Source organism: Artibeus jamaicensis, unplaced genomic scaffold (assembly GCF_021234435.1).
Source record: "Artibeus jamaicensis isolate MK-2021 breed Jamaican fruit bat unplaced genomic scaffold, CSHL_Jam_final contig_384, whole genome shotgun sequence".
NCBI lineage: Eukaryota > Metazoa > Chordata > Mammalia > Chiroptera > Phyllostomidae > Artibeus > Artibeus jamaicensis.
Genome location: NW_026521810.1, coordinates 10,110,739 through 10,134,121, shown reverse-complemented (window position 1 = coordinate 10,134,121; position 23,383 = coordinate 10,110,739). Strand labels below are relative to the sequence as shown.

Here is a 23,383-nt window from a genome sequence, read left to right as displayed (position 1 = left end):
TGTCTTGGCTCCTTGAACAAAGGAGAGTTAATTACAGAAAATGTCAGGCTTTTTAAAGGCCATTTGTCACCAGGCTGCACGGCCTTTGGCAGAGCCATTGAGAAGGACTGTTGATGCCAGGCCCAGTCTCTGCAGGCAGAAATAGTGAGCCTTGCGGGTGTCATCCTTGGACAGGAGACAGACTCCGTGGAGAACAGGTGCACTCAAGCAAGCACTGCAGACGGTGGGGTAGGCTTAGAGGAGCGTGGGCAAAGGAAGCTGGAATGCTTTTTGTTTAAAAAACTGGGTCAAATTATCAGGGTTGTTTCAAGGTCAAAGCCTAATTCTACAGAGTCAGTTACCTATAGATGGGAGGGCTGGAAAAGAGGATAAATGGGAGCAATGATGGAGGTCTTGATTCTAACTAAACTTCTTGAAGCTTTTTTTTCAGAGATCTGATATAATTCAGATCATCAATAGACTCTAGTTGGCAGAAACTCTTTTGCTACCAGTTTTCCTTTTAATAATGGAAAGAAATGACAGAAAAATGGTTGTTATATTAGAATGCCTGGAATCTGCATTGTAACAGGATTCCCCAGGGGATCCCTTTGGTTACTAAAATTTGACAGGGGCTGAGAGCCTGGACCAGTGGGTCTCAGTTCTGGCTGCTCATTAGAATCCTGGGCAGAGCTTTTAAAACTTGCCTAGAATCTATCTCCAAAGATTCCTCTTTCCTGGGCTCCAGTGAGTGATCCTGGGTTTCCAGACATCACTATATTTTTTGAAGGACTCCCAGGTGATTCTAATATACACTCAGGGTGGTGGGGGGGCAGGGGGGAACCACTGCCCTAAACATAAAGTGAGACACCATTAGGTAGATACTTATATTTCATCATGTGTAAAAATGTGCTCCCACATTTTTGGCCCAAACTTTCAGGAAAAAAATCTTTTGTTTTAATTTTTAATTCCATTTTTATTTATATATAAAACCAACTATCATATTCCAGGATATTATTTTGCATACTGATATTAGTATTGCTTTCTAGAGTTACACTTTTAATGCATGAGCATAAATAAAAGAAATAAAAACATCTATGTAGATATGGAATTAGTACTACCCATGCATAATGTGCATCCTTATTTTTCTCTCAAAAATTTGAGCAAAAAAGTGTGCATAATACATAGCAAAATACAGTATCTGGATTCAGAATGCATGTAATCACAAGGCAAAAACATGCACGGCTAACTGGACATAGCACTCTTTAGAATTCATAAAAACTAACCCATCATATATTGTGGATTTTACTGGTTGGTTCATTTGCTGGTTTTAGGGACCTGGATAATGATGTGTGATGTGGAGCATCTGGATGGGCTTGGTTAGAATATTCCTGCTCCATTGATGGAAATGGCCTGAAGAATGGGGAGTGGCCAAGTGGATAGTTGCACTTTTTATCTTTGTGCTGCCAGAAAAATAGCTTCAAAATTTAAGTAGGATCACCACACTACCACCCCTCTTCTCATGTAAGACTCCCTCCATTGACTTCCCATGGCTCACAAGGTAGAAACCCAATTCTGTAACAGCTCTGTAAGTCCCGAGGTTCTCTGACTACACCTGGTTAGGCTCATGTCTAACCGAGCTCTGGAAACTCCCGCCACACGGCCTTTCTTCAGTTACTTAGGGGTCCCCAGCTTGCTCCCTACTACTTCTGGGCCTATGTTCCATGCTGTTCCCCTGTCCCGGAACCGTGCACCTTCACCTCCATAAGTAATTGTGCTGTCCCTGACCTCTCCGCCCAGGTCATGTCCCCTTGTATTGTCCTCTCACAGCACCACATCCCTCTGCTTCTTACCACTTCTCGGATGGATTCCTTGATGCATGTGGGTCTCGTCATCAGACTGCAGGCTCTGTGAGGACATGAACAGTGTGTGTGGTTTGGTGTGGGATTCAGTGCTGTATCCCTGTGCCTGTTCTGTCGGATGGATGGACACACCATATCTGAGGATCTTGTTAAATATAATTGTCTTTAGGTTGTGTCCTTAAAAGTATCTGCAGGTGTACATCTACTCCTGTTTGTCATCATGTGTTGTACACTGTAGAGATATGGGACCTGAGGGGAGGGCAGAGTTTGAGATGGATCAGGCATTCTTACTGGTTCTGGTTGGCGCACCTAGCACGCCACTTGTACAAGTCCCAGTTTATCTAGTTTTTAAATTATTTTTAATAGTTCATTTTTTATTGTATTACCTAAATTTTTAACCAGCTTACTTTCACAGCTTTTTCACTTGAGTCTGTATGTAACTTGTGAATTTTCTTGCTGGACCATGAGAAGGAAAAAAAGTTTAAATTGTGCATCACCCCTTGCTGGGCTTCACCACTGGCATGTTTCTCATACGTAATGAAAGCCTCCTTACAGGGTGCAGTAGCTCCTTGCAGGCCGCAGGCTGACTCTCCTTCCCACCCTCCCCAGACTGCCCTGCCTCCGTCTGGGCCGCAGAGACCACCTTCCTAAGCCCCTGCTGCTGCTTCTATCAGAGGAGCTGTGTCTGATGCGGTAAAAGTGGAACTGCCCCAACAGGGGGCAGCTCTGGAGGGAGAAGGGATTAGGGCTGGGAACTGCATGGAGGAATGCCAACCTTACTTGGACACTTTATTACCTTTTTAAAAAGCTCAAGTACAGCAAAACTACAAGAGTGTGTGTTATATGATCCTCTACACTTTATATTTCAAATATTAAATCATTTTAAAGACTAGGAGGAGACAGAGATGTATTTATTAAATATTCAGGTACATATTGACTTTGTCACTTATACCAGTTTTTCCCAGCTAGAAAAGTCCTTACCACCCTTTCCCATACCTTACAAAGTGGTAAGCGTGCTGCATTTAGTAGCAGTAAAGGTAGAGAAAAAGTAAACCACAGAAATAAAAACAGCAGGGTCCGTGTATATAGGTAGTATTTTCTATACTTTATTGGTTTTTATTATAAAGTGGATACATGCTTACTGTAAAAATATTTTTAAACTAAAAAATTGTACAAAGCAAAAAATGACTCCATTTATTCTCTCACAGTTTTATTCTGTGTATTACATGCATGTATGTGTTTGCATGTATGTATAATCACATACATTCACACATATGTAATTTGTTAGCAAATAGGATCATGCATTCAGTTCTGCAACTTTTCCATTTTTGTTTACTGATATGTCTTGACCATTTGTATCTATGCGATTGACATGCCTTTTGGTGTAAAGTTTTATTTAAAATTAAAAAAATTTTTTTGGACTTCAGCAGGATTTATTAATCTCCCCATTCAGTATGTTTTAAGTTGTATGTCTATTCAAATGCATGTAAGTGCCATGACTTATAAAATATAATTTTATGTTCAAGTAATACTGAAGCCCTAGTAGCTTTGTTTTCTAGTCTCAAGTTAATGGATATTAATATATAACTGCTTTCATGTAGAGACTGGAAAAATATTTTGAGGAGACTGGAAGAATAAAGGGGCCTCCTATTTAAAGACTTTAGTTTGGAAACTCTCAGGGTAGAAATTTGGGCAAGGTGTCTACTAAAGTGCCTCAGGTGTCTCCTGAGTGTTCCTAATAGGTTTCTTGGTTGATGTCATTCAGTGAATAATGATGTTTGGCTCACCATGTGGCAGCATTGTTCTGGTCCTGGCTTACATTCTATTAGGGGAAGCAGCTGGTGAACCCGGGAAAGCATTCAAGCTGCGACAGGTGTAGTGAAGGAAGTGAAACTCGGTGAAGGTATGGAGAGGCTTTGGGGCCGTCCAGTGTGGTCGTGATGGGGAGAGGTGAATCTTCCCTGCTGTGCAGCAGTGAGTTGGAGAGCGTGCCACTCTGTCTGCATAAGCCTACGTCCTGTGGCCCACCAGGGCACCTCCAGCAGGCCTGAGCCTGGTCTGGATGGCTGAAGACGCTGCTCAGGGCCCATGACTGTATACTTCTCAAGAGAAGGTTTTTGAGAGGGGCTCGAGTTTATGCAGGTGAAGCTTTCCAAATCTGCAGCCCCCAGCAGAGTCCCCACGTGTCCTGAGAACCCTTCCTTCCCAGTCCAGGTGGGCCGTGAGGGGATGAGAGGAAGGCAGGAGCCTTGCAGCCCCCTTCTCCCAACCTTGGTGCCATGGCAGGCTTGGAGGGGACAGGTGCTCTAGATATCTTAAGAAAAGTAATTTTAGAGATTGAACTATTTTGAAATAAAATGCCCGAAAGAAGACATGGGATGATACAAGTTGTTGAGGAGGTACTTTGGCACACTGTCTCACAGGGGCCCACGGCCCACTGGTAAGTATGCAGGTGGCTGTTTTACCTTCCCTCATAGATGGGAAAATCAGGCCCATAGCACTGTTCAGTTACCGACCCCCACCCACCAGCTCGGGGAGGAAGAGAGCGCCTGGGTGAGAAAAGCAAGGTGCTCCTGACTTTAAATGAAAATCCAAGGCTTGGGAAGGAGGGCAAGGCTTCAGGATAGGGCCAGACTTACTTTCTGCCTAGTCCAAATGTGGAAATCCAACCCCTAAGGCACCTGGCTTCCTGGAGAGCAGATGTTGTGGTCTTCATTTTCATGTGAGGTTGTTTATTCTTTATCTCCCTACTTTTATTAGTGGGTGGACTCAAATTAGATCCCTTCAAAAAATTAGTTCCCATCAGAAAGTTAAACCTCAACAATCTCCCAGGGGCCAGCCTGACACAGGCAGGGTGCTCAGGGCCTGAAACCCAGGCGGTGACAGGTATGAGCCGATCAAGAAGCTGAGAGTGGGTAGTGCAGGGCTTCTTCTGCCCCCTGCTCTGCAGTGGAGGTGTGTCTGCGTGTGCGAGGGGGTCCCTTTATCTGTGTTCCCTGGTCACAGCACTTAGCAAAGTGTGGATCGCAAGCTTCGGGCCACTCAGCACTGGCCTCTCTTCCTCTGCCTGTAAATCTTCCCAAGAACCAGTGCACAGGAGCAGATGTCTCTGTTCAGTTTGCAAACTGCCTGCCGAATACCTGTCTCCTTCCTCTGTTCTTACCCCCCAACCCACACTGGCCCCTCTGCCTCTCTTAGACAAGGCCGACAGCTCGGATTTCTCAGTGGGGCATTTATATTGTGACCTATGGGGGTAGATCTCACTGAGTGTCACTGTCTGAGAGGGACAAGTCTGTCAGACTCAGCACTGTGGCACCCAGCGCCTCTGGGCACTGTCTGTACCTCACCTGTCGTTAGAAGGGAAGGGTTAGTAGCTTGAGTTGCCTGGGATGACTTTGGCCTTTCTTTGTCTTTCTTCATGGGGCAGACCATCCTGTCACATTAATTTCTGACCACCATGATTAAATCGGTAAGTCAGAGGGTCCTGAGGTGTCGGCCAGTTCCTGTTTGTTGAGGGTCCGCTCCAGGGCAGGGGGGTACCGGTCCTTTATTTACATTTTCTCACTTAATCCCATGACCCACCTGGAAGGAAGACCTGATCTCAGAGATGGAAAACCCAGAGTTGGAGAGGCCAAGTCACCCTCCGAGTCACAGAGCCAGCGAGCGGCAGAGTCTCCCAGGTCTCTCTGCGTTGTGCACTGCTGCCTCAAAGGATGGCGACAGAGGAGGGAGGGAAACTTGCTTGGCAGGCCAGCTGGCTTCAGGCAGGTAGAGAGGGACTGGCTTTCCCCTTGTTGGGTAGTGTTGCCAAATAAAACACAGGATGCCCAGTTAAATTGGAAATTCGGAGAGTCAGCAAATTGTTTTTTTCTTTAGTGTGAGTATGTCCCATGTAATATTTGGGACATACTTATACTAAAAAGGTTATTTGTTGTTCCTCTGAAATTCAGACTTAACTGGGTGTCCTATTTCTGTTTGTTTAATCTGTTTAACCGAGTCCCCTACTTGGGGACCCCAGGAAGCACAGTGGGCCTAATGTGTGGACAGTTGAGGGTGACAGAGGGTGACACACACCACCCTGGAAAGTCAGTGGGCTCCCCGCCGTGGGGCGTCTTCAGGTGTAGGCTGGGTAACCACTTGGTGGAGGGCGTTTGGGTTTCAGTGCCTGGTTACAGTGAGAGTCTAGGAAGTCAACATTCTTGAGACAAGGAGAGTGGGTCACCTGGGTCCTCACTGGGCTCTGTCCCATCTAGTGTTCAGAAGCTCTCCGAAGTCCTTTGCCATCAGCACATGTCGAGAGAACCAGTTCTCCCCGCTGCCCGGGAGTGGTGGGTGGCTTCAGGTCTGATAAAAACCAGCCAGCATGATCTCTTCAAGTGGTTTGGTTTGGCTTGAAGAAGCCCTGTGTTAAAGGTGAAACGAAAACACGTTTGTGTCTGTCTTGCTGAGAACTGACTGTGACTTCCTGGTTCTTTATATGTCTTCTGCAGCAGAGTGTGACTTGGGCGACCTGCATCTCTCCCAGACAGTGAAAGCATGAACAACACCCACCCCCCAGGTTCTGCACAGGCCCTTGCAGGCAAGTAAATGGAGATGGAGAAGTGTTGATGTTCATTTCCCCCCTGTGCAGATTCTCTAGGTGTGGCTACGTCTTGTCAGCAAGTCAGGATACTAACAGCTTGCCCGTGGTTGTGCAGTATGGCTTCTGTCCCCACAGAGGCTGAGCCCTTGGAAGGACTCCTCTTGCCTGCCTGCGTGCAGCCCCTGGTGGGCGCTGGGTTGAAAAAGCCACATTTTGATGTTAGCCTAGTCCAGAAAGCAGTCAAGAGGCAAATCTGAAACAGTAAAATTTTACCACACATTCCAAATCAGGTAGATATGGCTCCTTTCCATTCAGGTGTTTTAACTTTGGCTTAATTATCAAATTGAGAAGTTATTATTAATTAAAAATAAGATGTTAAGTTAAAAACTGAATCAAAATACCCACTGTATCAATAGAGTTTTTAAAAATATTTGTACTGATGCTAGTAACCAAAATCACCTGCTCTTTGTATTACCTTTGTTTAACTGGTGCATTTGTAAGCAGCAGGAGCATTTTGCTTGTGTTTTCCAGGAAAATCAATGAATGGCTGACCTTTGACAACATGCACCACCAGTGGCTTCTGTTGGCCGCGTGCTTTTGGGTGATTTTCATGTTCATGGTGGCCAGTAAATTCATCACCTTGACCTTTAAAGACCCAGATGGTAGGTATGCTACCTTGTGGAATTAATTTTGGCTAACCTAGACCTCACTGTGATACTGTTCCTGGGTACATGTGTGGATGACTGTCACAGAATCCAAGGACTTTCATTTCAAAAGAGAACGTGGAGGTCACGGCAGCCAAATCCTTGACATTACAGAGGTACGAGCAGGAGGTGGAATGGGAGGGGACAGTCCCCCCAGCACCACCCTGGGGGCAGGCAGAATATGCCTTCTTGCCGGTTCTTTGGTGCCTCCTCCATGACGTCCCACAGGCTCGGGATCTGGGACTTTGTTCTGCACGGTGTCCTCAGGAGCTGCTACTCAGTGTGCCTGCGTGCCAGTTGGTGCTGCACACTGGTGGCCGCGTATTTGGACGTCACCGTCAGCACACCAGGAAGAATGCGGTTTAAACATGCGCACATTTGGTGGTCTTTGAAGATTTTAACTCCCCTGGACGTGATGTGGGCAGTCAGTAAGGACTCATAAAGAGTGCCAAGCCCAGCCTCAGCAGAGCTGCTCTAGGTCATGCTTCTGTCCTTGGCTTACCTAGTCCTTGGTGTTTTTCCTTTCAACTTACATGCTACCTGCTCTGATAGCCTCTAAGACCAGCCTGAGCACAGCAAGGCTCTCGGAGTGATCCACGAAGTACTGGGTATGGGCAGGGAGGTGCAGCTATGGTCCTCATTAATTCCTAAGAGACTCCTCTCAGAGGCAGAGTGAGGTGAGGCGCAGGGGAGGCATTGCAGGTGTAGGAGCAGAGTTATGCTGGCCTGATGAGGTCTGCCTAACAAGGAGGATGTCAGTGGCCATGGGTGTGCTCAGCATTCTTTGCACGACACTTCGCCCACGCTTCTGCAGTTAGTGGCCCTTAGGAAAGATCAGAAAAGTATCCACACAAGCCCTGGCTGGTGTGGCTCAGTGGACTGAGTGCCTACCTGTGAACCAAGGGGTTGCTGGTTTGATTCCCAGTTGGGGCACATGCCTGGGTTGAGAGCCAGGGCCCCAGTAGGAGGTGTGCGAGAGGCAATCACACATTGATGCTTTTCTCCCTCTCTTTTTCCCTGCCTTCTCTCTCTAAAATTAAATAAATTAAAAAAATTTTTTTAAAGTATCCACATGAGTAGTTTCCCAGTTTTCTCCTGGGGGCTGCGTGGCCTGTGCTGTCCCTGTGACCAGAAAAGGCTGCAGACCCTGCTCTGCCTAGAGCTCCTGAGTGTGTCCCTGCGGCACTGAGGGGCTGCCCGTGCCCCCCATCTCCTGCTCCCAGTCTCTGTGTTTCCTTGTCTATCCAGGAACAACAAGGTTGGAAGGCAGATCTGCAGGCAGGAGAGGGTAGCCCTGAAATTGGCCCCTGGGTATAGTTCCCAGTGCCAGTTTCCACTCACTAACAGTTATCAGGCCCTCGGTGCTTGGGGCTCCAATGGGCTGTCGTCACAAGTAACCCCTCTACTTTCAGGGGCCCTCATGAGAACCCGAGGGTTTTACATTCTCAGAAAGGTAGTGTCACACCTTCATGTATCCAGGATGGCCAGGAGCATCACAGGTAATCGTGACTTACCCTGGGGACCTGTGCCTTTGTCAGAACAGCAATGGCCCAGTCTGGGAGTCTTGTTGGAATTTGAGGTGATGATCTCATCTTGGCAATTGGGACACTGCTTCCGCTGCTCCAGCATAGTCCATGTTACCGGGAATGGAGACCCTTTGTTAAGTGTTAGAGCAGTGGTTCTCCTCCCCCTGGCACTTCAGAATATTGAGGGGCTTTGTAAACCTTTGCTACTCGGGGCCAACCAGGGACCAAGTGAATCTGAATCTAGGCGTGTGGCCCAGTGGAAAGCCCGCAGTGTAGAACAAAGCTGGGAAGCTGAATAAGAATCGGCGCTGCCGAGAAGATGAAGTCCGTGTCGCCAAGAGTCCGCACTTTTTACTTGGGATTCCTTTAAATGTCACCTGGTAACAGAGGCACTTAAAGGGCAGGTCATGAGGTTAAATTGTTTATGGTTTATTTTTTAAAGTAGGAGAGCAGGTAATACATTTATGAGACTTCCACCAAAAGCAGTTAAATTAGATGTGTGTTTTGAATTGTAGTATTTTCTGGATTCTCTGAAGCACACCTCATTCCTCAGTGGCCACTGATAAACGAGGTGCCGTTCTGCTGTGATGCGCCAGGTTTTATGCTGACTCCCTTCAGAAAAGTGTAGAAGCTCAGAGGGCTTTGTAAAGGGGAGCAAAAAACTAGAGAGAAAGAAGGGAAACCCTACAGAGAAGGATGAAAAGCTCTGGGATTTTCTTTTCTTTTTAAACAAATTTTATTGAATTTATTTGATGCTTTGGGATCTTAGACCTGACAAGAGATGCGTGGTAGTCCTCGGTGCTGCAGCCGAGTGTCTCCAGCCCTTTCGGGTGAGTGGCAGTTCCTCGTTCCCTTTGCCGTTCTCGAGGCCGTGCGATGCTGTGGTCAGTGCACGGGAGCACAGAGGTGTGGACCCCTCCAAGGGGGATCTCCAGACCTAGTGCACACTTGGCCCCACTCCCTCGTTCCCACTCAGGGAAGAATGGCTAGGGCCCGAGAGGGCGGAGCCCACAGTGTTCACCGAACTCAGAGTGAGAACCTTATGTTGTTGGGCGCACAACAAAGGTCAGCCTTTCTCGACCACGTAGGATCTTACCTGATAGTCCCTGAGTACCTGGCTAGAACCACAAAGATGGCTGAATTCTGTATGAAAGCAGTGAGCTCACCGGCAAGGAGGGTCTCGCCAGTTTGGATGATTGAGCCTCCCTGGAGAAGTTAAACACTTAACCCCTGAAGGCCATCGGAGAAGACCTTGGGTGGGGATGGGTCAGGTGTCTGAGCCCTGTGGTTTAGTGGAAACATCCACTTAGACTGAGGGGCCCCCTCTCTCTGGATGGACACTTAAAACCCCTAGTGGATCTTGGAGCCCAGGAAACTGGAAGAGCTTTGTAAACTTGTGTCTGACAGATTTTCTCACATGTTAGAATGTATTTCATTGGTGTCCACAGTATTTTAGCTTTTGAACCAAGAGCCTACTGTGAAGGAGCATCAAGGAAATAGCTGACAACACAGCAGTATCCTTTGTGACAAAGGCCCGCTTCCTGTAAAGCAGGTAGCGAATCCTTGGTCCCAGCATCGGGGGCCGGTTGTAACTCAGGTGTGCGTGGGGCCGTCCCTCTGGCTCTGTTCTCCGGGAAATGGGCCCTGTTCTAGAACTGTTCAGTGGATGTGTGTTTTCTCACCTGCCTGTTCCTAATGGTTTCCCTGCTGGTTAGGCTGATGGGAAGAGATTTGTCCTGAACTCAACTGCTGTTTAAAGCAACACTTACCTTGTCATCAATGTTTTGTGTGGGTTTTTTGTTTGTTTTTAATAGTGTTAAGGCCTCTCCAGCTCAGCAATGAAGCTGTGGAGATATTTGTGGCAATAACTTATCCTTGGTTAACAAATTTCAGTGTCGTGTTGAACTAGGATCAGGGATAATAACCAGCTTTATTGTAGGGAAATAAATCCCATTCAATGATGGGAATTTTACGTCCTGGAACATTGAGACTTGAAATAAAAAATGACATCCTTATGGATCTGGTGCATAAATGTAGGCACATTTTTCCGCTCGCTTTCATTTGACTTCTTCTAATCTTCTTCCTCCACTTAGCCCCTCAACCCGGTTGTAAGCCACTTAAGGGCAGAGCCAATGCCATCACTGTCTTTGCCTGCCCTCTGTCTGTGAGCGCTGGGGGCTGGGCGCAGGGTGGTCAGGGAGATGAGTGTATGTGATTCCCTCTAGGAAAACAAAGCAGCATGTCACTTGTAACTTTGAAGATATTTTGTAAAACATTATATGTAAATATAATGAGGCCTGTAACAAAAGGGTGCTAATACATTTTGAAGGCACCTGGCCATACCTGGAGGATCAGAATCCTTGGTCTTGCAGCTGGAGTCTTGTTCCTGAGGGTTGACGGGGGCAGAGAACCACTCTTGGGTTATAATGCAGATAATGGATCTGCTGAAAATAAGTGTTTTTTGGCAAAGCAATGGTAAAACCAAACCAAACATAAATTGTGCTATCAGTTTATTTCGATCTAGTCAAATCAGGGCCAAGGGGAATTGGGGAGCAAATACCAGGAAGTTTAAAATCATAAAAATGTTCAAAGTAGGCAGATGACGGGCCAGAATATGTGAGCTGTTCCACAGTTACGAAGCCTGTTCTCTGTGCTTATGAGTGTTTAAAATAGGTTGCTTTTCAAAAACCCGTTGATAAGTCAATCGTTTAGAATTCAGGATACATTGTCTTATTTAAAACGTTATTAAGGAAGCTTAGATTTCTACGAAAGCCACTGAACTGTGTTGAACTAGCTAAACATTGCAGTGCTAATAGTGGTAGAGAACTGTGGAAAGACAAGGTGACCAGGCAGGAGTAGAGTGCTACTTTTTTAACTAGTGCATTGGTGCTCACAGATGGTAAGGTCGTGCAGGAGGAGCAGGGACAGATGTTGGTCTCAGAGTCCTCAGAGTGCACTCAGCAGCTTGAGCCGATGGCACTGATGCTTTCATCTAATTTTGCACCATAAATGTAACGCTCTTGGTCCTTATTGCAGGTGTAAGTCAGCTCCTGTGTACAGCTTTGGTTAGGTTACATTTTAACCCAAACCTAGAACATGGAGAATAGATTTTAGTGGGTTTTCATGAAGTTGTGTGACAGAGAATTTGATTGGAGTCAGTTAACTCAAAGCTGTGGGAGATGGGATTATTATTGTCAGGGCAACGGTAAGATGTTCTCATCCTTCCTCTCAGGGACGACATCAGGGCTCTGCTCAGGGGCTTTCTCATGGCTGTGGTGGCCGGGGAGGTGAGGGCCGGGATGGGGGGTGGAGGCTGCGGTGGAATGTGCAGTGTTGGTATTAATGACCTAAGGGGAGTTGGTTTTGATTTTTTTTAAAGTGAACTGTACCTTTATTCATGCTTTGTTATGCTGATTTTAATGCTTTTATTTGCTACATATATATTTTCTTTCTAGTTATGTATTAGACTTTGCAAAGTTTTGAAAGTAAATGCTTGATTATAGAAATCTGAAAATTTTCTTCAGGAAGCTAAACAACAAAACAAACAAGCAAGCAGAAAAAAAAAAAACCCAAAAAACAAAGACACTGAAATAGAGAACAAGGGGATAGTGACCAGAGGGGAGAAGGAAGGGAAGTTAAGGGGGAAAAGGGGGAGGGATTTGGAGGAACAAATAGGAAGGACACAGGGACGAGAACTAAGGGGTGTGGAAATGGGAGGGAGGTGGGGAGCAAGGGGCGGGGGAGGCTGGGATGGGAAAAATAGACAAAAAACTGTACTTGAAAAATAACTAAATAAAAATTTTTTAAAAAACTAAAAAAAAAAAAAAAAAGAAAATTTTCTTCAAAGTTTGTCCCAAAGGCTTCCCAAAATCAGTTTGCTATAAATTACTACTTTCCAAATGGACTAGCATTTTGTAAGATTTCTCTAGTCTCATCTCAGTTCCCATGAATTTTTAAATTAATATGTAATCACTAACATGACTGCTAAGTTTTTTAACTTTTAAATTTTATTTGGGGATCATTACAGAGTCACATGCTGTCATAACAAATAACAGAGTGAGTTCTACGTCCCTCGTGACTCAGTTCCCTCCAGTGAGCACGTCTTGCAGAACTGTGCTGCAGAATCAGGAGCAGGGTTTTCACATTAATATTCAAGCTGCTGAACCACAGGAGTTCTTCCTGTTGCCCTTTTACAGCCACACCCAGCTCCTCCTCCCTGGTAACCACTGATCTCTCCTCTCTGTCATTTTGTTTTTCAAGAATATTATAATGGGAGGGCACTTAGAGGGCTAGGCGAAAAGGAGAGGGAATTAAGAAGCACAAATTGGTAGTTACAGACTAGTCATGGGGATGTAAGGTACAGCGTAGAGAACACCGTCCGTACTGTGACTAGGTACAGTGCTGGATGGGTGCAGTACTTACCAGGGGGACTGCTTCGTGAGTTACAGAAACGCCTAAACACCATGCTGCATTCCTGAAGCTAATATAATACTGAATGTCAACTGTGATTGAAATGTGTTTTTTTTTTTAAAGATAAAATGAGGGAAAAAATTTTATGTCCAGTATGTGACCTTCTAGGATTGCCTTTTACTACTCAACATAAAATAATCCCTGGGAATTCATCCAACTTTAGCGTATCAGTAGTTTGTTGCTTTTTATTGCTGTATTCCAAGGTGGATATACCCATTTGTTTAACCATTCACCTGTTGAAGAACATCTGGATTATTTCCAATTTGAGGCTGTGCAGTTTGGGGCTATTCCAGATGAAGCTGCTCCGCGCATTTGCGTGCAGGGCTTTGGATGAACATAAATTCTCATTTCTCTGGGATAAGTGCCTGGGAGTGCTATTGCTGGTTCGTATAGTAGTTGCATGCTTGGTTTGTAAAGAAATGACCAAACTGTTATACCCTTTTACATTCCTACGAGCCATGTGTGCTGCATAAGTGATTCATTTTCTCTGCATCATTGCCAGCATTTTGTGTTTTCACTATTTTGTATTTTAGCCGTTTTGATAGGTATGAAGTGGTATCTCACTGTGGGGTGTTTTTCCCCAGTTATAGCCAACATACAGTATGATATTAGTTCCAGGTGTACAACCTCGTGATCACACATTTGTAACTTACGAAGTGATCACCCCGATGAATCTAGTACCCCTCTGACACTATACAGTTATCACAGTGTTATCGACTATATTCTCTATATTGTACTTTACATCCTTGTGGCCATTCTGTAACTACGAGGTGTGGCAAAGTAGGATTACAGTTGTGAATACATGAGACACAGTTTGTTTTTACATTGTTATTTATTAATTGTCATATTATTCTCCATACAAACAACTGTAACCCTCCCTTTTCCCCGTACTCTGTCAGTTCCCTGTGGTTTTAATTTGCGTTTGTCCGATGGCTCCTGATGCGGAGCACCCTTTCATGTGTGTTTGCCACCTGTGTACCCTTTTCAGTGAAACATCTGTTCATGTCTTACCCACTTTCTTTTCGGATGTTTTTTTACTGTTGAGTTTTGAGAGTTTTTTATGTATTCTAGATACTACTCCTTAGGCAGATATGTGGTTTTTATTTTGAGGTTTATTTTATCAATTTTTCCAAAGATTTTCTCCTATGTTTTAAAAAATGTTTTACAGCCATACGAGTCCATAGATGTTCAGTTGCTCAAGTACCACTTGTTGAAAAAGACTTTCCTCATCTACCAAAGTGCTTTTGCACCTTTCGAATGCTAGTTGGGCGTATTTGCATTGGTCTGCTTCTGGGGCATCTTTTCTGTTGCACTGACCTGTGTGTCTGCTCCTCCATGAAAGGCATCTCAACCTCTCTGTCTCTTAGCCTACAGCGTCAAGCAGGAGTTCCTGTTGCTGACAGCCATGCCGGATACAGGGAAGCTACAGGGAGACAAGCAGTTTCCTGAGGAACTGAAGGTGGGCGCAGCAAGGCAGAGGGCACTGGTCCGTTGGCCTGGTCAGCAGAGAAGCAGGGCTGCCTGTTCCCATTCGTACTTGTGTGTTTCACCCTGCTCCCTCCCTCTAGTACCAGCAGGGCCCCCACCGATGTGTGGCTCTGGCCTCCCCTCTCCGAGCTCATCTGCCATTTCCACACTTTTGTCACTTCTGCACATTTCTGCTTATCTTTTTAGCTTCTCTTTGGGGGTGGGGGGCACAAGTCACAACTATTTATGTTCCTCACAGTGCTTTGCACATCATGGGTGCTCTGTAAATGTTGATTGTGCCAAATTTCTGGCCAGCTGACAGGGAGCCTTGCTAGGGGAGTGGAGGATGTCAGGCAAGGTCGAGAGAAAACCAAGGGTGTGGGAGACTGGAATCATGGAACTTTAGAGTTAGATGGGGTCTTGGACAGAAGAACCAATGGTATGGATGAAAGAGCTGAGTTTAGGGGAAAGGCTGATCAGCCGGAATCACATGGGAGTTAGGGGCAGAGCCCAAGGCTGCCACTCCCAGCGCTCTCCTTCCTTGACATTCTGATCTCCGTCTTTCTCCCTAGGCTCCTTTTACATGTAAACTCCTAATCAGACCTTAGCCACAGTGAGGGACACCCTTTAAGATCTTCTCTCACTTGCTGGCTCCCATTCTCAATCTGGAAGGTTTAGGCTGAAATTGTGCTGGAAAGAATGAAATGGATAGAGCAAGCTCTAAAGATGTTTATCAGCCCAGAATTAAACCACTGAAAAGGGATAGTTCCTGTTTAAAAGGGATAGTTCCTGTTCATAACTCACAGCATAAAGACAGCAAATTAGAACCCACTAAGTTCAGAAAGCATGCATGCGGTCAGAGTAATAATCCGTTGGAGTTAACTTTTCACAGGACATGGGTGTAATAAAGATCAGATCAGCAGAACTCTTTTATCAGATGGGCCTGGAATGTTGCTTTCAGTGTGAGTTGTTCCAGGGAAAGGAAAGTGTGAATGGACCATAGAGACAAGAAACACACCTAGAGCAAATGGGAGGGTGACTTTAATAGAAAGAATTAAGGAAACTGATATTTGGTGACTTGGATCAATAAAGTAGGGTAAGCATTTTACAAAAGGAATAGAGGGCCTTGAGACAAGGCACTGCTAGGGTGCTGCAGCTTGGGAAGAGGGACACACGTCATCCCGGCGGCCACTCTTTCTGCACAGACTGCTGGCCTGCAGGCGCCGTGTGTGGTGAAAGTGGCGCACCCGACTGTCCCTTGCAGTTACTGGGTGTCAGTGTGTCTGGTGCGGCGGTAGTAGGCCTGGACTTGCCATGCAGTGTTCTCTGTCCCCTTTTTTTTTCCTCCCCTCTCCTGTTGATTCTCAGTAAAATCAGATGTGAGGAGAAAGAAAACGGAACAGTGGTCAGATGTAATTCACTCACTCTGACAATTGTCAGATGATGAGCTCAGCATGTTTTCCTCAAAGAAAGGTGATTTATGAAGGAGGTCAGGTTGCGTAGCTTACCACTAAAAGTTTATTTTGTATATGGTATAGCTGAATATGTGAATGGAAAATGGTAGAAAGTAACATCAGACATTAAAATTGGTTTTATATACAGGGGAAAAATAGAAGGTGAATTATCAGTCAGCAAACACAATTGAGTGAGAACAATTTTTTTCTTTGTAGATAATGCCTAAGCTTTTTAAAAAAAAGCAAATTCAGAAAGCAACAGATTTTTCTGCAGTTTTTCAATAGGACTTGTTTAGAGGTGCTGCCCTGTGATGCACTGCTCACTAGTGTCATCTGTGATCAGGATTAGATCTGAGGTTTAAAATAATTAGAACAGACTGAGAAGAGAGAGACTCTTGGATAAGTGAGTCAGAGAGGGCTTTGATGAGGGAACGAGGTTAAATTAGACCAAAGCAAGAAGGCAGTTTGGCTGGTGCTGGTCCCAGGAGGCCAGGGCAGCAGGCTATGTTCCTTGGGGAGGGAGTATCAGAGGGGTCTCTGCAAAGGAGCAGAGCGGGTAGGTCTGCAGGTGCTCTCTCTCCCTTCCACAGTGTCTTCAGTGCAGGAAGGAGCCATTATGAATCCCTAAGACATTCTTCCCTCTACCAGGAAATTCAGTCAAACGCAGGAGAGAGCAAAGAGTATCCTGCAAAAGGTTATACGTATCAGGGAGTTTGGTTGTAGTAGATCCATGAAGGAAAAGCAGGGAGCTGGGTAGTGGGGCGGAACCTGTATTATCCCGAAATTGCCAGTGTCCTCATTCTTGGAGGCTCATGTTCTCCTCCCGCTGTGTAACTGACCCAGTTCCTTGGGGAAGACAGGGCGTTGCAACTGGCCCATAAATGAACTACCTGGCAAGCCTAAAATATTTTAACAGATACAACAAGGGCATTTTGGTCCATTTAATAAAGTTAATTTAGAGGGACCATCTGCTTTGAAATGTTGGGGAGAAGTTCTTTGTAACTTGAAGGGAATAGATAGATAGAGCAGCAGAAACATTTCAAAATACTGAGTACCAGGGCCATAACCAGAAGTTGCCAAAGGAGTGGGGCTGGAGAGATAGGCTACCTGGTCAGCACTGCCTTTTCCTCACCATCTACCAACACACACACACCCTGCACATCATACGCACGCACATGCAGTGCCATGCATGTTCTTACTTAGCTAAGGCTTTCCCTGTGTCTCCACAAAAATACAGTGACTGTATCTAAGCACAGAGTAAATACTTGTCAAATTAATGATTCTGCAGCCTAACAAAGCAGTAGGATTTTGAATTGAGCATTAATGAAAGGCCTTTATGTTATAGATATTCTAAGTTCTAAAGTAGGTCCAAGGGGTGCCATACTTTGGAATGTGAACTTTTTTTAATCTGTGTTGCCTTTTCAAATCAGCCTTGTTTTGAGAAGGAAAATCAAATGAGCCCATCCTGGGTCCACTTTCCTTGCCAACTGCATGATTCAGCTTCGTTATTTACTGGGCAGTGGAAAGGCCCTGAGGAAGGAAGGCTTCAGGAAGTGGCTGGAAAGAGTGGGTGTCACTCTGTAGAAAAAAGGAGAGAGGGGAGAAGAGAGGGGCTTGTGGGTAGTGAGAAAGGGACAGGCCGGCCCTGCAGGGAAATCCAGAGAGGGCTCTCGTAGAGGTTTGTGGAAGATAGTGCTGAAAAAAAGAGAAAAATGATGTGCTTATTTTGTGGAGCCTCCTTTCGGTACATAAAATACCTGAATGTAGCAGAATTAATCTGCAGGTCACTTTGTAGACTTTTCTAGAACTTTCCAGAAGTCTTTATAGGTGCCCACATCCCTAGCCCATATTTTTAAATCAACTTTTTTTATGAAGAAGTAATACGTACTTCTGTATTTTAAAGAAACAGCCAAAATTGAAAGAAAAGAACATTAACTTATATATATTTCCTTTTTAAAAACTGTTCATTCAGGTTTTATATGGTCTGTGACTCTATTTCCCCAGGGTAAACACAATTATGTTTATCTAATGCAGGTAAGGAGAAGGGCAGCATTTTTCTTGGCAGCCATATTGTACCAGAAGTGTACTGCTGTGGGTGAATGCTGGAGCACCTCCTAACTTAATGTGACCTTTCTGCTCTGTCTCACATAAAGCCCACCCCCACCCAAATATCCTTAGGAGAGCACATTTCCTGAGCCAAGGGTACAGGCAGAAAGGGCTGTTGTTTTCCAGGCAAAATCAGTGAAGAGACATGCACTGAGATATCCTGACAAAGTGATGAAAGTGATAGAATCGTAACAGGAAAAATGCTACAAGCCACCCAGGTATTAAAAATGCATTGGCTACAAAGAAATGACAATGGGGCGGGGTTGACTTCTCTGCTGTTTGGACGCCAGAATACAGTGAAGCCTCTGCTCAAGAATTTTGTAGAGTCCTGGCTGGTGTGCTTCAGTTGATTGAGTGCCAGACTGTAAACCAAAGGGTCTCTGGTTTGATTCCCAGTCAAGGCACATGCCAGGGTTGTGGGCCAGGTCCCAGGTGAGGGGTGCTCGAGAGGCAACCACACATTGATGTTTCTCTCCCTCTCTTTCTTCCTCCTTTCCCCTCTCTCTGAAAATGAATAAGTAAAATCTTTAAAAAAATAATTATGCAGGAAGAGATGTGACTCAAGTATTTTCATTCGAGTTCTGTGTGAAGGCAACAGAGGACCTGTCTTAGCTGCACCTGGGCTAGAAGTTATGCCTCCTGTATACTGTGTTTCTGAGGGGGCGAAAAACTATTAAAAGACCTATTGTAGATAACTCAGAGGAGTCAGAACTAGCACTTCAAAAATGGTGGCATCATAGAATAAAAGAAGTATAGCCATTCCCTTGTGTAGCTGTAACCAAACCCAAGTCCAGCTGCCTGCTGCTACGAAAGCCAATACTCCAGAGGCAAGTGCTGATGTAAAGGAAAGTGGCCTATTTGCAGCTACCGGCCACGTCGAAGATGGGGGACTCATGTCTTAAAGCCCATCTCCACCTCTCAGTGGAGGCAGAGGTGTTTATAAGGAGGGAGAGGGGGAGAGAACAGAGAGATCAGGGGAGGGAGCTGCAAGTTCTCTTCGTGCAGACGAGCACAGTCCATTCTGATAGGGCAAGTGACGGTCTGGTGTGTGTCATCCTGGTTTAGCCATCCCGGCTTCATGTCATCTCAACCTCTTGTCATCCTGGATCCATGGTTGAAGGTCAGCAAATCTCCTGGAGCTGGGATGCGTGAAGGTCAGTGTCTGTATCTTTTGAAGCTAGTTTCTAGGATTCTTATATAAACACGCTGTTTATCTACAAGCTACGTATTAGAGTCAGCACTTACAGGATAATGTCAAAAGAATCTTGGGGTGGGTTATAGTCCTTTGTTACAATTTCCCACTGTTACATAGCTTGGATTCCAGGCTCAGAAACCTAGCCACAGGCTGAGCTCGCAGCTGTCCTCATGGTCCCAAGCTCATTGGGTCTTCCAGCACACCCACCCCTGCTCGGATTTTCGACCCACTTTCCCAGTGGGCATAGGTTTCTGGCATCAGCGCCTTCACCCCACAGTTCACATGGGTTTTCCCACCTGGTCTGATAACTCCTTCGAGAACAAACTACTGCTGGTGTGCTCCAGCACTTGCTCCCAGTGGCTGAACTGCTGTAAGACTGACAGGACTGCCAAGCAAAACCTGCCCCTCTCCTTAACTACCTTTACAGAGATACACCATCGTATGCTTTTCACTGAGGAAACGGAGTCATGGTTTCTGCATTTGCAAAACATGCTGAATGACCTGAGGTTTTCATTTGTTTACTGAATAAACCAGATATACTGTTACACCAGAATAGTTTCAAAACAGTCACCCAGTGTGCAGGCAGCCGGCCCATAGATACGGTCCACATATGCACACTCACAGTCACATGGAGGGAGATGCTAGAGAGAATGAAGGCAGCAGGAACTGGTCCTCACTGAAACCCGAGGGAGAAGCATCCTACAGTTTCCAGGAAATTATGGGTCATCATTCGTCAGCAAAGTGACCAGCAGACAGCCCACCTCCCACCCCTCAGTTTGTCCAAGCTGAGGATGAAGGAACAAGAGAGTTTGCTGTCTCTCTGATTGAACGTGAAGGTGAATCAGGTCCACAGGGCCCTTCTTGTGTCTGTGATAGGCAGAGGTGTGAGCCCAGCACGAGGCCAGGGAGCAGGGCCTCCCGAGGGGCATCCTGTCTTGTACTAATGAAGCCTTCGGGCCCTTTTGCCTCCCTGTTACCTGCAGCCGACTGGGAAAATGCTTTCAGACAGGCAGCTTGTTCAGCCCCTTGTCTATACGGAGCGCCTGGAGCTCATCCGAAATGTCTGCAGGGATGAGGCCCTGAAGAACCTCTCACACACCGCAGTGTCCAAGTTCGTCCTGGACCGAATATTTGTCTGTGACAAGTACAAGATCCTTTTCTGCCAGACTCCCAAAGTAGGCAACACCCAGTGGAAGAAAGTGCTGATCGTGTTAAATGGTGCGTGCTGTGCCTGTTGTCTGCCCCACACAAGAGACCTCGGAGTTTGCTGTGGGAAAGTCACCGTGACCCGGGTGGGGGGACAGAAGGAGGCAGAAAGGAGCCACAGGAAGGGACAGCTCCTAAGAGGGGCTGGCAACCTTTCAGACAGTTCTCTGTTGTGGTTTTCCTACCAGTGTTGTACTTTAAAAGTTGGCGGTGAAAAGTGGACTTAAAATCTTCCATCTTTAAGGTACAATGGCGTGTAGATTATTTTGATATTTTGTTATTCAGTAGCAAAGCATTATGGTCATTAGGCAGTGAGCCTGTGTCTGCTGCAGGAACACGTGTGTTGCAGCGGTGCAAAGTGACGGGAGAGCCACACCGGGTCTCAGCCGTGCGTGCTGTGTTGTGCGGTGTAAAAACAGCCCCAGACAGCAGATTAATAAATAAGTATGGCTGTAGTCCAATAAAATTTCATTTAGGTGCACTCAAAAAAGAAGTCGGTGGGGTTAATTTAGTTACTGATTGTTTTCAGAAGGCCACTGCCAAGGCCACGCTTTCCACAGCAGAGTACCCACCTCAGGCAGCCTGCCCGCCCAGTGGATCCCTGTTCGTCTCTTCAGATTCATAGCATTGATTCTTACTAGTCACCGGCTCTGTCCTCATAAGTCAAGGCCCCACGTTCACTGAGCCGCCAGGAAGCTACCCCCATAGCTGTCCCTCCGGTAGTGAGAAGGGCCCGTACCTCAGTGCCTGGGAGGGGAGCCCTGCCAGTGGGTGTGGGGGCCTCCTTCCCCCCAGACAGCATTCTGTGCCACTTGGGTGGGTAAAGAGGGTCTCCACTTTACACCAAGCATTTATATTCAGAGTATTTAACTGACTTGTTTTAGGAAATCTGATGTGTTCTTGGAAACAGATTAGATCATTGAAAAGTGACCTCCTACATTATAGTTTTTGCTTATTCACTACTCTTTTCACACACCGTGTTTATTAGTTTAAACCCCACTTATCCTGAATGGACCCCAGGTCATTATGGGCTCTGTCACACTCAACTTTGAATGAAGCATGGGTCTGGTTGACATCAGTGCGACTTCTGGGTGAAGAACCAGACCTGGGACTCCTGCAGAGGGTGGCCTGGGCCTCTGTCCTCCAGCCCCTGCTGCTGCCACGTTCTCAGTGGTCAGTGTCTTGCCATTTGGCCTTTTCATTGGTTGGTTGGGGGAGCGGGGAGGGAGGGAGACACTTGCCTCATTTTCTGGTATATAAGGAATGTGCTTGTGCAGTCTGATAGCATGTTGAAATTTTGACTTTGTAGAATAAGGTTACAAATCAAATTTACAACAAATGTATGAGTCTTAGAAATCTGCCACCACAGTAGGAAAAGCATTAGTGTTTAAAGAAGTAACACCCATTTCCAAGGGCAGGACAAAAACAGGAGCAGGTTTGCCAGGTGATCTGGAGGCACACCTCAGAGATCCTGTGGGTGCCGTTCCAGACCACTGCAATAAAGTAAGTATTGCAGTGAAGCAGGTCATAATTTTATTGGTGGAGGGTCTTGCCTTCAATTTACAAAAATTCAGTTTGTAAAAGACACAGCTTCTGTGAAGTGCAATAAAAGAAGGTACACCTGTAGTAGAGAAACAGGTGGTCCTTGTGGCTGACTTCTGCTGGCCCTAGATGCACCTGGATGGGGACAGGTACCTGAGCAGGTCCATGTACAAATCCACAGAGTTGGTTCACTTCACAGTCTTGTGCATTTTAGAGCCATTCACAACAGTTGGCCTACAGTTCTGGGTTGGTGCTCAAACCTGTGGGGGAGGACTGAACTGAAGAGACAGCACAGTGGCCACTGCTCAGATGGTCCGACAGATTCTTCCCTGCTGGACTCCAAGTTAACATGACAGGATTAACACAAGGATGGAAGTAAAGGTTTGCAGAGGCTTGGGTGGGAGCTCAGGTAGTGACACTTTATTTCCATCGTCTAAGATGAGAAAAGAATAAAAACTGCCCAACTCACCAACCCAAGGATGCCTCCCGCCGTCACATTCATGGGCCTGCCTTCCAGCACTGCGGCTCTGGATCCTCTTGTTTTCTTAGTTGCTCCTTGTCCTCCCGGATCCTTGCTTCAGTGTCTGATGTCACTCCCATGATGTTAGCTTCGTTCCCACACTGAGCACCCTGTGCCACTTGCCGTCTGGGGTTCTGTGAGGTTCCCTAGTGATTCAACCTTGACCTGCAGGGTCCATGTGGTGTGGCTGCAATGAACAAATTCACACAGACTGCAGAAGTCATGTGGAGAAAAGGGATGACATGGCCACTCTCTGAGTGAGAGAGGGCCCCAGCCCCCCTGGACAGGCTTTTATTGCTTTTCTAGGAGCATTACATCAAGGATGGTCCTCATTTACTATGCACAGGTTCGCTGTAGGTGATTACCTTTTACAGATAACAAAGGAGAAGATGTTGCTAATTACAAGGAAAAGGATGTTACAAATGCAAGGGGAAAAGTGGTTGAACTAGTTACACTCCATCCTTGGGAGGTTTCGCACAGACTTCAGGGAGTTACTTTAAAGATGTGCAGTAAACATTTTCTGCCTCAATTCAGGGTGAGGGAGTTTTAGCAAAAGCAAGCCTCAAAGCAGCCTAAGTACAATGCAGGCCTGGTTCCCCATAGGAAAACTGATCTGTGGGCCCAGTTCCTGTGTGCCTCCTCCCTCCCACTGGTTTTCCAAATCAGGGGCTGGGCTACATTTGCCACTGCCATGTGGATAGGTTCCCTATAACCTAGGAAGCACCTTAGGCCTAGGGATGTGGTCCTGGGAGCACCTTGCCTCCCCGCAGTAA

At 46.0% G+C, this 23,383-nt stretch overlaps 1 protein-coding gene across 9 annotated transcripts in view; it reads left to right on the top strand.

Annotated features, from left to right (window-relative positions):
* Window positions 1–23,383, top strand: part of CHST10 (carbohydrate sulfotransferase 10) — a 31,585-nt gene that overhangs the window by 4,434 nt on the left and 3,768 nt on the right. For 3 of the 9 annotated variants that reach the window (XM_053664629.1, XM_053664628.1, XM_053664627.1), the window contains exons 2-5: window positions 6,329–6,417; window positions 6,952–7,082; window positions 14,488–14,579; window positions 20,326–20,560. In XM_053664629.1, the coding sequence (XP_053520604.1) occupies window positions 6,983–7,082; window positions 14,488–14,579; window positions 20,326–20,560 (427 nt within the window). In that variant the 5' untranslated portion in view covers window positions 6,329–6,417; window positions 6,952–6,982. The other 6 variants (XM_053664630.1, XM_037141102.2, XM_053664635.1 and 3 more) reach the window with 6 other exon arrangements.